The 14,378-nt window shown below is 43.7% G+C and overlaps 1 protein-coding gene and 1 long non-coding RNA gene across 6 annotated transcripts; one reads left to right on the top strand and one right to left on the bottom strand.

Annotated features, from left to right (window-relative positions):
- Nucleotides 1–209: 209 nt before the first annotated feature.
- Nucleotides 210–2,230, top strand: LOC123054706 (uncharacterized). Of its 5 annotated transcripts, none has more exons than XR_006426306.1 (6): nucleotides 210–348; nucleotides 435–477; nucleotides 573–1,015; nucleotides 1,320–1,377; nucleotides 1,488–1,782; nucleotides 1,870–2,230. XR_006426306.1 is itself a non-coding variant. In XM_044478536.1 (6 exons), the coding sequence occupies exons 3-6, from the start codon at nucleotides 981–983 to the stop codon at nucleotides 2,032–2,034; spliced, it is 603 nt and encodes a 200-aa protein (XP_044334471.1). In that variant the 5' UTR covers nucleotides 210–348; nucleotides 435–477; nucleotides 573–980; the 3' UTR covers nucleotides 2,035–2,230. The 5 variants fall into 5 exon arrangements, 2 of the variants coding, with proteins under 2 accessions (XP_044334471.1, XP_044334473.1); XR_006426305.1 differs by having other exon boundaries at nucleotides 1,274–1,377; XR_006426304.1 differs by having other exon boundaries at nucleotides 1,157–1,377.
- Nucleotides 2,231–4,022: 1,792 nt separating this feature from the next.
- LOC123054705 (uncharacterized) lies at nucleotides 4,023–13,874 on the bottom strand. The gene is made up of 2 exons (XR_006426303.1): nucleotides 13,665–13,874; nucleotides 4,023–4,433 (listed from the first exon to the last, which is right to left on the bottom strand). It is a non-coding gene; the product is annotated as an uncharacterized lncRNA (long non-coding RNA).
- Nucleotides 13,875–14,378: the final 504 nt, after the last annotated feature.

The following is a 14,378-nucleotide window of genomic DNA, read 5'->3' as shown; positions in this document are numbered from 1 at the left end:
AAATACATTCTCTTTCTTTCTTTATTTTTGTGTCACGCCGCACTTTTTTTAGTACTTCTTTTGAAATCCAGCTTGTGCATCATTTATTATCCAGGCCCAGGTAAAAAATGCAAAAAGGCAGAAATAATCGCGCAGGCCTAGGCAATGTGGCCCATGCAGACTAAGTAGCCCACACCGAAATTGTTAAGGTTATGGTGGCCGCTCGCTCCGCCATATAAACAGTCACCTTCTCCCTATTCCCACAGCCGAAACCCTAGATCTCGCCGCCGCCCTCCTTGGCTCGCGCTGCTCTGCTGCTGCTCCTTGGCTCGCTCTGGGAGAAGACGAAGAGGAGAAAAGAGAGCCGAGGTATGTTTCTTCCTCCTCCCCCGTTCCTTGTTTTTGTTTCTTTTTGGTTTCTCATTTTTGTTTGTTTGGTTTTGTTCATTTCTCAGCATGAATCCAGATCCAATGGAAGTGCAAGAACCACCACCCCATGTAAGTATAAACAGAGCATACCTTTCTTTCCATCCAATTCTTCCTTTTCCTTCTTGTTTCAACCTCATAACCATCCCCACCTCGTCTAATTGTAGAGGAACGAGAAAACCATCTTTGAGAGATGCAGAGAAGCCAGAAACTTTCGTACTAATGCTAGGAGGTGTGGCACTCTTATTCAGCCCTACGAATTTAGCTGTCCACAAACTGCAGAACTTGGATTTAAAGATGGTTATATCTATTATTCAAGCAAGGCAATAAAGTTTGCTGCGGATATAGAACAAGGATTTGACTAAGAGGAACTGCAGAAACGAGCTGCCACCTTCTGGGTTCTGAATGAAGTGCCTTTTGGTCAGCTAAACCCATTGGGGCTAAATCCATCCATTGATGTAGGGATTGTTAAGACCTACGGCGTGGCCTATAATACCCTAATTGGAAAAACAATCATTGCCTTTGCTCGCTCTCAACAAAGTGTGCTCTCCTGGATAGCAAATCCAGATAACAGTATGTTCGTTCGTGATCAGTTAAGAAATAGTATTAGGTATGGCCATCCTTCTCCCCTCTTTATTCTCTAGAGATTACATTTGCTTATCAATCCTTTTATCTCCATGTCACTTTACATTGCCTCGTACACTTGTATTTGCCCCATATATTAGTAGTCTTTTTGATTTGGGACAAACAGTGGACAGTAGATAATGTGGAAGATATTGGAACTTACGCTATTAATGAGAATATGATCCAAATTATGCCATTCCGAGTTCGTGGAAGGACTCCTGATGATGTGATGACACCTAGGCAGGGTTTGCAACTACTGATACAGACCAATATTTTGCAACATTGGCCAGATGATATTGAACTAGCGCACTTCAATGCATTCCTCATTAACCCAAATATAAACATAAGGTATGCACTAGCCAACTCTTCTAACATTAACCATCATCTCCATCATCTTTAGTTAACTCTATTGTTATTAATATGGCAGAAAGTTAACCCTACTGTTATTAATATGGCAGGAAACAAGATGTCCTCGATCATCCATTCCTAGTCACAGTCCCCCACGTTAGGGAGAGCAAGTATAAAAGATTATATGAAAAAGGAATTTTTTTTACCGATGACCAAATAGATTGGTTGGAGAAACATATCTTCTTACAGGGGTGGCAACGCAATGTTGGAGACCCGTCTCTTACAGCGATTCTGGACCATCAAATTGAAGTTACCCGGGGGGTGGGGTTTGCTCAAACAGTTTTTGGAGCCTTGCACTTTGCCAAAGTAGTCATAGCTCATTATCACCAGTATGATATTAATAGGGTAAATTTACCAATCACAAATTGTTATACGTAGTAGTATTCTTTTGGGTGGTTGTATGCTTAACTTGCTTTTTTTTCGGTGTGACAGCGGCCTCTTCTTGATGATGATCTCAGGCATTTTCTGCAAGGACTTCTTACTGGAGTATATGGTGCTAGGTTTAATGAGGAATTTATTGCTTTGGGCCTGAAGCTTAATGAGGAATTTATTGCTGAGGACCCGGCGCTTAATGATGAATTTATTGCAGAGGGCTAGGGCTAGGGCTAGTCAGACTTATTGTCTCCGCTTCATCCAACTATATATTCGTATGAGCTTTGTCAGCTTTGGTTTTGATTACTTGCAAGTAGTCAGATATGCACCATGTCCTATGGTCAGTGTATGAATTGTAAACCTTAATTATCTCAACCTTATCCAACTATTCATGTGAGCTTTTTCAGCTTTGTTTTGATTACTTGCAAGTAGTCAGATATGCACCACGTCCTATGGTCAGTGTGTGAATTGTAAACCTTAATTATCTCAGCCTTATCCAACTATTCATGTGTGCTTTGTTAGCTTTCTTACTTATGATTGCTTGCAAGTAGTCAAATATGCACCATGTCCTATGGTCAGTGTATGAATTGTAAACCTTAATTATCTCAACCTTATCCAACTATTCATGTGAGCTTTTTCAGCTTTGTTTTGATTGCTTGTAAGTAGTCAAATATGCACTATGTCTTATGGTCACTCTATGAATTGTAAACCTTAATTATCTCAACTTTAAAGAACTATTTGTGTGTGCTTTGACTACGTCTATGGTCCGTTTATGAATTGTATAAACCCCAAATAAGAAAATCTATAAATTAGAATTAGAATTCGAACAAAATTGGCAGCTTAAGGGGAGTGGCAAGTGAATAGAGTCAATAAGAATAGAGAACTGATACACAAACGATGGGCTGTGCAAGATTTCTGGATGACTAAGATATAGCAGCCATCGATCACCTCAGTTCACGTGGTCTGCAGCCATTGATCACAAGGTCGTCTGCAGATCATCTTGCACATTGTCGTGTGCAGAGTAATCTCGCAATAAGAATAGCTTGGAATTGGACAGAAGGATATTGATGGAGCATTCCTTCCTTTGAGGCAGAGCTGCTGGGAGCCATTCATTGGGAGCTGTAGGTTTGTGATAGAGAGTTGAAATGAGAGTGAAACCTCTTCCGATGGAAGGATTGTGCACCTGATCAGGTTGGAGGCTCTGTAGCCCAAACTGCCATCCTAAAATTCCTCGACCAAAACCACCTCGAAAGTTGGAACGTAAAGTTCTAACCCTCTTTCCTGGAACGTAAAGCCTAAAATTCCTCGACCCTCTTTCCTACTCTTTCCTATACGTAAAAGATAAAATGCCTCGACATACATCACTCTTTCCTAATACGAACTAAAGCGTAAAATCCCATAAAACCGAACCTTGCGATCCAAGAGAAGCCCAGCAAAGCGCTAGCGCACGCGTAGCGATCACGTTCCTGACTCGAACGCGACGTCCTCGCTGATGCGTTGGCGCCTGGCGGCGGCACGGCCACGATAGCGGACACAGGGGAGGCCGCACTCTGCGGAGCGAGCGTGGCGGCGTTCCCGCCGAGTTGCTTGTGCTCGGCAGGTGCTTGTTGTAGGAAACCATGGCACACGGCGTGAGGGTGGAGTTGGATACACAGCTTGACGGGATACACCGTTGGATTGCTTTTTTATTTGGGACTGTCTATTCTACATCCGGATGAAATTTAATTCGCTTTCATTCATATTTTTCAGTCAACTAATGGATGACAAGTGTCACATGTCTCGTCTCCTCTATTCCCCTATTCTTTCTGCCCACCAAACTATAAACGGGTCCACGCCCCAAACCCGTACAGAAAGCAGCTAAAAGCTAACAAAAGGTGGACTAAGCTAACTACAGGAGGATGAAAAGGATCAAAACTGATGACATCTAACCACACAGCGCCGAATAACACTCTGAGCACTAAAATACTGAGAAATTACAGTTGCTGATGCTGTGAATCAACTATACAAAGGGCTAAAATACCACTAATAATTATAGTGTAAAAACCACGGAAAATGCACAGTAATCCACTAAAAATCCATTGCGATTCCACTAAAAATGCCACTTGCACATACAGAGCAAAAATCCACTAAAAATACAAAGTAAACCCACTAAGATTTACAGTGTAAATTCCACTAATAATTACAGTGTAAAAACCACTGCAAATGCACAGTAATTCCACTAAAAATACACTGTAATTCCACTAAAAATGCCACTTGCAAATACAGAGCAAAAATCAACTAAAAATACACTGTAAACCCACTAAGATTTACAGTGTAAATTCCACTGTAATTCCACTAACAATTACAATGTAAAAACCACTGAAAATGCACGGTAATTCCACTAAAAATACACTGTAATTCCACTAAAAACACACAAAAGAATTACATTACAACTCCACTGAGAAAGTACCAAATTTATCCCTGGAGAAGCGCCACCAGAGAGAGCGATTCATCCATGATCTAGAACACAAACATGGCTGGAGAAGCAAAAAAAAAAAAACACAGGTAAACACCACCCCTCCTGTGCATTCATCACCTCCTGTCGTCTCTCTCTTGCCGGAACAAATCTGGAAGAAAGAACAGACCTGTAGTGGATCATCAACATAGGCTAAGTTAAGCCAAAATCTACACAGATCGAAAATAGGAACAAATCACGCAAAAGCATGAACCAAGAGAAACCCTAGGAAGAACTAGGATATGGTCGCATGAACTAGTAGTCTATGATCACAGGAAAACTGAAAACTAGATGCCCAGATCATAGATTTTTGAATTTGCAGAAATAAACACACAACAGGGATCAAAACATGCTCAGGAAGCTAGCAATTCCATTTTGGGAAAACTAGTTAAAAACATGCAAGGGGGAGGATTGCTCCAGTTGAGAGAAAATATGGCTATTTTCACAGACTTTGGAAACTGAAAGACCAAACACTGTTAAGAGACTTTGATCTGCTAGTTTTAGACACTTTCTACTTGTTCTTAAAAACTACTCCGTACCTGTGATTGAAGGATGGTAATACTCCAAGGTAGAACATATCATAAGTTAGATAGCAAGGAAATCAAGATACAACACAAAACACGAACAAGTTTGTGTTGAATGGAAGGCAATAAAATGGTCGATGATAAAACAAATCATCGAGGGCAAGGATGGTATTTCTCATCCAGAATTCGATAGATATCTTGGAAGAGCTCAGAATGTTGATGATGTTCACGACACATTTGTAGCGAGAATTTATGAAGAGGTAATCGATCGGTGATGACATCAAGTCAAGGGAATGATGAAGCGAAAAGTTAATGGAACCAGGGGTACGACACAAACTTGAAATCAAGCTTGTTGTTCAAGGCGAACTAATATGATGAGGAAGATCGATGTAAGCTTAGCTCATCGTCAAAAATTGTGCTTCGGGAAGAAGGACCATGTAGCACAGTTATAATTTAGCACGATAATGATATAGCCGATAAGGCTAGGAATGACTTGAAGGTTTATTAAACTCGTAAGCAACAAGAATTACTTAGAGTTATTGAATCGAAGTGCGGAATCGATTCACTTATCGGTGTTCTCGAGTGACTAATAACTCAGAGCCCGTGGAAAATTGGAATCAGTGAGAATGTAGCACTTGATGAAGAACTCATAAGAAGTTATGCAGTTCCATGATAATCTCGAGATACCAGGGGGTAATACTTGACGACAGATCAAGGTAGAGGTTGGACTAGGGTATTGCTCTGCAGAAGACAAGTGCTCAAACTTGCACGAGAAACGGAATCAAGGAGAAACATGGTCGGAACCACGTCCACGGATACCAGATGAACTTATTACAAGGGGGTAATTATTATAAGAGAAGCTTCCATGATAGGATCTACATCGTGTCCATGGGCATGAACACAAAGGTTCCAGGTCGACTCCCACTTCTTCAATGCATAACCTTCCATTCGCCTCTCTTATTTCGATAATGACATTAGTTGTCGAAAGTTTTACCTGGTGCAATACCAGATAAGTATGTCCCGTGAAATCTTTCGGGTTCGCACAGATTACGGAAGGCATAGGTTCAACCCATCGGGGCATCGTAGAAAGATATACTACAAACTTCAGGAGTAAATAACACAAGCTCAAAAGTAGAGCATGGTTGACAAAGCAGAGGATACAATTTACTAAAGGCATTATGTAGCCGAGGAAAAGCTCACCGGCTTATTTAATATGGAGGACACTGTCGGATAAAATCCAACAAAGGAACCGATGGTCCACAAGGGATCTGATGTGAGCATCGGTACTCAACCAGAGGAAGAAGAACGCAAGGAGATCTGATTATAGAAACAACTGAGTAACTCAAAGTTCAAATGCAAAAGAATTATGATTTCCAAATCAGGGGGTCAGAAGCAACGCTCTGATCAAGGATGGATAAGTTGAGTAGGCTTAGGGGTACAATCGATGGCAATTTGATAGGTCGAGATCCAGCTCACGTTTAAAATGACGTCTGAGCCGGAAGAATGAATTCTAGGATATGATTGAGGATTGCGAGCATTCGCAACAAATTGAATCAACGGACTCAAAATGATAATGACAAGAGATGCCAATAAGATTACGAGACTTATGGGATTAACCATAATGCAAGCAAACAAGAATTTCAAGAGCAACAGGCTCCTGAGGATTTTTGAAAGATCGAATAGTATTTTGAAGACTATTGTGGAATACTTGAACCAACTGGGGATGACCGGATACTCGGTAAGTGCGAGAATTATCCGTAGGGGTATTCAGGTGACAAAGAACAGCAAGGCAGTAAGCTCAAAGGATTCTCGAAACAACAGAGAGAATTTCGGGGTATCTTGTAATAACAAGATCAACTGGGAAACATTGTATGAATGGCGAGTATACATGGTTATCTATAGGAGTTTATCGATGAAAGGGAATTGCAAAAGCGATGAACACAAGTCCTCGGGTTATCAGCAGAGAGTATCTTCAGGGTCTTCACGTGCAGCAGACGATCATCAGTAATAAGGGGCTCTCCGGGTGAAAGTGATAACGAGATCCTAATGTTAGATTTAGTAAAATTCACTTAACCCGAATAGAAGAGAGATCAGAGTCCCAGAGTATAGGCAAGGAGTAAAAGATCCTAATACCACCCAATGGCGACGTGGGCCCGTAAGCCACACAGCCATGTTAGTAAAACAGTTTTCACTGACTAGACTCGACTTCGGCCAAGGAGTGTGGAGAGAGGGTTCCTACAGGCAGTCGGCTCTGATACCAACTTGTGACGCCCCCGATTTGACCGTACACTAATCATGCACGCAAATGTGTACGATCAAGATCAGGGACTCACGGGAAGATATCACAACACAACTCTAAAACATAAATAAGTCATACAAGCATCATAATACAAGCTAGGGGCCTCGAGGGCTCGAATACAAGTGCTCGATCATAGACGAGTCAGCGGAAGCAACAATATCTGAGTACAGACATAAGTTAAACAAGTTTGCCTTAAGAAGGCTAGCACAAAAGTAGCGACGATCGAAAAGGCAAGGCCTCCTGCCTGGGACCTCCTAACTACTCCTCGAAGCCGAACTCCATGTAGAATCATCCTCGGGATCTCTAGCTCCTGTACTCCAGTATCTGGTTGCGCCAATCAGGTATAGACAAGGGAAAAGAGGGGAAAAAGAAACCGTGAGTACTCATCCAAAGTACTCGCAAGCAAGGAGCTACACTACATATGCATGGGTATATGTGTAAAGGACCATATCGGTGGACTGAACTGCAGAATGCTAGAATAAGAGGGGGATAGCTAATCCTGTCGAAGACTACGCTTCTGGCAGCCTCCATCTTGCAGCATGTAGAAGAGAGTAGATGGTAAGTTCACCAAGTAGCATCGCATAGCATAATCCTACCTGGCGATCCCCTCCTCGTCGCCCTGTTAGAGAGCGATCACCGGGTTGTATCTGGCACTTGGATGGGTGTATTTTATTCAGTATCCGGTTCTAGTTGTCATAAGGTCAAGGTACAACTCCGGGTCGTCCTTTTACCGAGGGACACGGCTATTCGAATAGATAAACTTCCCTGCAGGGGTGCACCACATAACCCAACACGCTCGATCCCATTTGGCCGGACACACTTTTCTGGGTCATGCCCGGCCTCGTAAGATCAACGCGTCGCAGCCCTACCTAAGCACAACAGAGCGGTCAGCACGCCGGCCTAATCCTAAGCGCACAGGGGTCTGGGCCCATCGCCCTATGCACACCTGCACGTTGCGAACGCGGCCGCGAGCAGACCTAGCAACCCACACGATCACGGCGGTTACGTCAAAGCGGTCCAACACGGCGCGCGCCACTCAGTCGCTGACGTCACGAAGGCTTCGGCTGATACCACGACGCCGGGATACCCATTACTACTCCCGCGTAGATGGTTAGTGCGTATAGACCAAATGGCCAGACTGAGATCAAATACCAAGATCTCGTTAAGCGTGTTAAGTATCTGCGAACGCCGACCAGGGCCAGGCCCACCTCTCTCCTAGGTGGTCTCAACCTGCCCTGTCGCTCTGCCACAAAGTAACAGTCGGGGGCCGTCAGGAACCCAGGCCCACCTCTACCGGGGTGGAGCCACCTGTCCTTTCAGCCCCCTCATCAGAATCACTTGCAGGTACTCAACGAGCCGACCCGACTTTAGTCACCACATGTGTCATGTATATAATGTATATAGTATATACCCGTGATCACCTCCTGAAGTGATCACGGCCCGGTAGTATAGCATGGCAGACGGACAAGAGTGTAGAGCCACTGATGGAACACTAGCATCCTATACTAAGCAGTAGGATAGCAGGTAAGGGTAACAACTGTAGCAACAATGACAGGCTATGCATCAGGATAGGATTAACGGAAAGCAGTAACATGCTACACTACTCTAATGCAAGCAGTATAGAGAATAGGCTATATCTGGTGATCAAGGGGGGGGGGCTTGCCTGGTTGCTCTGGCAAGGAGGGGGTCGTCGTCGACGTAGTCGATCATAGGGGCAACATCGGTCTCGGGGTCTATCGGAGAGAAGAGGGGGAAGAAACAGTAAATATAAAGCAAACATAGCTTCACAAAGCATAACGTGGCAATATGATGTGCCAGGTGTGACCTAACGTATGGCTACACGATATAGGTGAAGGGGGAATTCAACCGGGAAGGGGTTCCCGGTTCCGGACCTGTGTCAGACAGATGACCAGAGGGGGAAAGTTCCATGTTCAGCATGCTAGAGGCATGTGACAAATGAACGGACCGCGTATTCGGATTCGTTGGATTTTTCTGAGCAACTTTCATATAGAAAACATTTTCATCCGAGCTACGGATTATTTTATATGATTTTTGAAAGATTTAACAATATTCTGGAATTATTTATATTAACAGAAAAGGAATATGACGTCAGCAGTCAACAGACTCGCTGACCAGGTCAAACTGACCAGTGGGTCCCACCTGTCATCGACAGTGGACTGACAGTGGGTTATTTTAATTAAACATGGCTAATTAGCAGCTGGGCCCCACATGTCAGTGACTGTTTTAGCTTAACTAATTATTTTTAATTATAAAACATTTTAATTAGTTTAATTAAGCGGCGGGGCCTGCATGTCAGTGGCACTGGGCTGCCCAGTCAGCAGTTGACTGGGTCAACCCAGTCAACTGGGGGCCGTGGGGCCCACTGGCAGTGAGCCAGGGGTGGGGCCCGGCCGGCCACGTCGGCAGGGCACCGGAGAGGGGCTCCGGCGAGCTCCAATGCAGCGGCGAGGCGCGGGTGAGCTTCGGGTTTCGCCCACAGGGCATCCCCGGGGCTGTGGTTTGGCCCATTCGAACGGCCAGTCCACACCGCGTCGAATGGAGGTGGTGGCGTGGCTGGGGACGGCCGGGAACGTCGCCGGCGGCGAGGCAGGTGGTGGTGGGTTTTCGGTGAGCGGCGAACAAGGGGCTACGGGGCACGGCGAGAGCAGCAGACGCGCGCGTTGGGCCACTAGGAACCCCAGGAGCACGATGCGGCGCTCGGCCGCATGTGAAGGCGACCATGGCCACGGCGCGAGCTCGTCGGCGGCGAGGTTCTTCGGGCGAGCTACAGGAACGGGGCTACGGGCGTCGGAAAGCTCAGGAGAGAGAGGGGAAAGAAGCGCAGGCTCACAGTGCTCCTGCAGATGTGCTCAAGCATGCTCAAGGAGGGCTCGGTGCGGCGGAATCGACGGCGAAGCTCGTCGGAGAAGAGGAGGAAGACGGCAACGTAGGGGATGATGCAGAGGCGCTCCTGCTCGGGTGATTCGTCGGGGAGGAAGAGGAGGTCGAGGCGATCCTTCTTGGCGCGGAGGAGAGGCGAGGCGGTGTCGGGGACCGCGTGTGTTACGCCGGCAAGGCCACGGCAGCGCTCGGATGCGGTGGGGAATGGGAGAGGCGGAGAGGGCAAGCAGCAGCTCGTGGGGAAGGGGGGAAAAGATCTCTCGGAGGAGGCAGGGGGGGCCGTCGCTGGCGTCCTTATCCTCCCCGCGGCGCCTGTAGCAGCGTGGCTGGCGAGATGGTTCGGCGGCGACGCCCCTGTTGCGGTCTGAGACCGAGGAACAGGGCGGGGGGGGGGGGGAGAGACCGCTGCGAAGGGGGCACTGGTCTGGCTCGGGTGGGTTAGGTGGGCCGGCCCAGGTGGGTTCGGTCCAGGGAGGGGGGTTGCTCTCTCTCTCTCTCTTTGCTTTTTCTTTTTTCTTTTTAATCTTTTACCCTTTTATTTATTTTCCTTTTCTGTTATAGTTTTGCTCCTATTATTTTAGTTTTAGTAAAATATATACTTTGTTTATAAATTACTATTTCAAATTAGTCCATACTCAAAAGTCCAGTCCTCAATAAATTAGTTTGACATTTTATTAATTACAAAAGGTTTTTTAAATAATTATTTTGCTGCTGTTTTATTCATCTCATATTATTTAAACATTTTATAAAGGTGTGGTTTCTCCACCATAATTATCTATGCAATATTTGGTTCACTCCGAACAATTTAATTTTAATATTTGAAAACTTTTATTGTTTGCTTGATTTTGGATTTGAATTAGAATCGGTCTCGAACTAACATGAGATTAACAACAATAACCGAGGTGACGTGGCATCATTAGTAGAGGGTTACTGTAGCTTTATTATCCGGGCGTCACACTAGTAGCAGAAAACAATTCTGAAAACAAAAAACATTATCAAAAACATGCTTTCTCTAACTAGTTTCCTGACAAATAACAAAGTGGATCATACTCTTTTACTGAGCTACTTCAGGCACAAATGATGTACAAAGCGTAGCTGCATTGCAAAAATACATAGAAAACTAAAATAGAGAAAATCTACCGACACTATTCATCGACTAATGATATAACATTGATTTACTTTGTGCAGCAACAATACGTGGAGCCTGAGCCTGACATGACAAACTACATGGAATGGCATAGTACTGACCAGAACAATGAATTCAAATATGCAGAAACACCTCCTAACACCAGCGGGGAAGAGAAAAACGGTAAGCATACAAAGCATACAATAAAACTCGAACCTAGCAACTGTAGGTACACAAAATAAAGCAATTATATTGTGTTGCTTGCAGGCACAAAAATGATATAATTACATTTGAAGTGGGCGCAGGGGCATATAATAAAAATCACAGTAAAATATAGCTGTAACATTTAAACCTACTTCAATTAGAATTGTATTACAGAAGATTAACTAAAGAGCCTAACAAATAAAAAACTATCCAAAACACGCTGGAAAAAAACAAACAGAAACTAACATTAGCATCAAGCAAGAATACATACATAACTGGTAAAAACTAATTTGCTCTAAATTACACTAAAATACAGCTAAAATTACACCAACGAATCCACTGTGAATTCATATACAAGCCACAATAAAAATAAACATTACAAGAAACTAAGAAATGGTGGAGAAAATCATGACACTACGACATGCTCAGGACAATGTACTATCCGCACCAACGGGGACAATGAAAACACAAAGCAACTGAATCTCTAGTTCCTAAAATGACATATCCAAACTTGAGAAAATCAAAGCAAACATACAGGGCAGAGCGATCTTACATCAAGCTACAACTGAAGGATGCAAAATCCAACGCCGAACTAGCGCATGTAGCTAAAAAAGGGGAAAAGCATGAACACTTACATGCTAAAAATGGGAATTACATACCAAATCCACTAAGAATTACAGTGTAAATTCACTAAGAATTACACTGTAAACCCCCTAGGAATTACACTATAGAATCTACTAGGAATTACACTGTAAAATCCAGTGAGAATTACAGTGTAAATCCATTGGGGATTAGAGTGAAAATCCGTTGAGAATTACAGTGTGAATCCACTAGGATTACTAGATTACATTCAAAAAGATTAGATGCAATCACTGTAGTTACACTATAGTAATTACACTAAAAAGATAAAGTAATTACACTACGAAATCCACTAAGAATTACCAGACTACAATCAAAAAGATTTCAGATCACATAACGGATATGCCGTTAGTTACAGGGGCACCAGATAATGAGGACATTCAGTGCAATATCACAGTCCTAATCTCCTTGTTAATTGTGATTTGCAGTTCCAGTAGCAACATAAATGCCCAAGTTAGGACAGACATCACACTTAGTCCCAAAATTGTGATGTTCAGATCCCAAAATGGCCAGACATGACACATTCAGAAGTACAAGAGCACAAAACCTGCCCAACTCACACACCTAGAACAATCAAAACAGATCAAAATGACCATCTGCGCTCACCCAACCTAAACACAAACAAATAAAAAAATTGTACAGAAAAACCCTAATCTGACTCTCACATGGCAGACGGAATTTAGATGGAAAATTCACTCCTAAACAGTAGATCAATGGAAATTTTATAACATATAGTAAGTTACAAGGTTAAATTCACATTAAAATTAGACTATAAGTACACTGATATTAAGTTTAATGTAGTGTGCTGGAAAAAGTGGAAAATTCAGAGTAGACCACTGTAACTTACACATTCCTGAAGTTACAAGCCAATGGAACAAAACACTCAAAAATTGCAGTGTAAGGTAGACTAATAAAAGACTGAAACTACAGGCCAAATCACCGTTACTTATCTGAAATATTCAGTCCACATCACTGTCCAATTAACTCAAAGTTACAGTCCAAATCACTAACCAAAACACTATAAATTACAGTCCAAATCATTGTTACTTAACTGAAAAAATTAAATCACATCACTGTCCAATTCACAAGTTACAGTCCAAATCACTACCCAAAACACTGAAAATTGAAGTCCAAATCAATGTTACTTAACTGGAAAAATTCAGGACACATCACTGTCCAATTCATTCACAGTTACAGTCCAAATCACTAACCAAAACCACTAAAAATTACAGTCCAAAATCATTGCTACTAAACTGAATAAATTGAGTACACCAATTACACATCACGAAACTTAACCCACCAATCCCAGCCATCTACATCAAAACACAGACCAGACGAACAACAACCTACCAAACTAGCAGACGCCGAAGGGATAAGTGTACTTCTAGTCTAATTTTAACATGAATATCAGTGATCTACTCAAGGAACAACACAAACCACATACATCTACAAAAAATATCTGCGGGTAACACATGCAACTACCACAAACAACAAGATCTGGCCGAGAAAACTCTACACGCAGCTAACAAACAGATCTGGGAATGGCACAAATCGACGAGAATACCGAATCAGAGGAACGGAAGCGCCGGCAGGAAAAAATAGGAGGCGCGGTGGTGGTGGTGGTGTGTGTGTGGGGGGGGGGGGGGGGGGGGGGGGGATGCTGCAGACCCGGTGGGAAATAAGCGCGGCAGACGGAGGGGGCGGGGCAGCCAGACGCCGGGCCACCACTGTACTGAATCGGGCGTCGAGGAGAGCTCCAAATCGCCATGACTGTCTCTCCCTCGCTCTGTTCTAGTTGCGTCTGTGAAATGAGAAGGGGAAACGAGGAGGAGGGGAACGGGCCAACCCAACTATGCGGGCGATTGCGGGCGATAGCAAAGGAAGCGTATCGGGTCTCCAGGAAAGGGCCCGATAAGAAAAAATGGCAACAGTGGGGAAAAAAAACACGAATCACGGCACATAGATCGCACGGCTAAAAAAACGGATGAAAGCCAATTGAATTCAGCCGGATGAAAAATAGCAAAACCGTAAGAAAAAATGGCAACAGCGGGACAAAAAAAAACACGAATCACGGCACATAGATCGCATGGCTAAAAAACCGGATGAAAGCCCAATTGAATTCAGCCGGATGAAAAATAGCAAAACCGTTTTATTTTTACCTTAGGGTCCTGTTTGCAAATAGAGAGGACGTGTCTCTAACTGCAGTTCTCCCAGGGTCCTCTTTATGGTGTACTGTCACTTTTGTTATGTGAAGCAGCTTCGGGGACTTTCTAGTCCCCTTCCCGTGTTTAAAAAAGAAAAAAACCGGGATACGGCTATACAAGAAGACTTTTTTTGCAGGATCTATACGAGAAGATTTGAGTGCATGAGGCGAGAAGATTT

Source organism: Triticum aestivum, chromosome 2D (assembly GCF_018294505.1).
Source record: "Triticum aestivum cultivar Chinese Spring chromosome 2D, IWGSC CS RefSeq v2.1, whole genome shotgun sequence".
In the NCBI taxonomy this organism is placed as follows: Eukaryota; Viridiplantae; Streptophyta; class Magnoliopsida; order Poales; family Poaceae; genus Triticum; species Triticum aestivum.
This window is presented reverse-complemented; position numbering and strand designations above follow the sequence as displayed.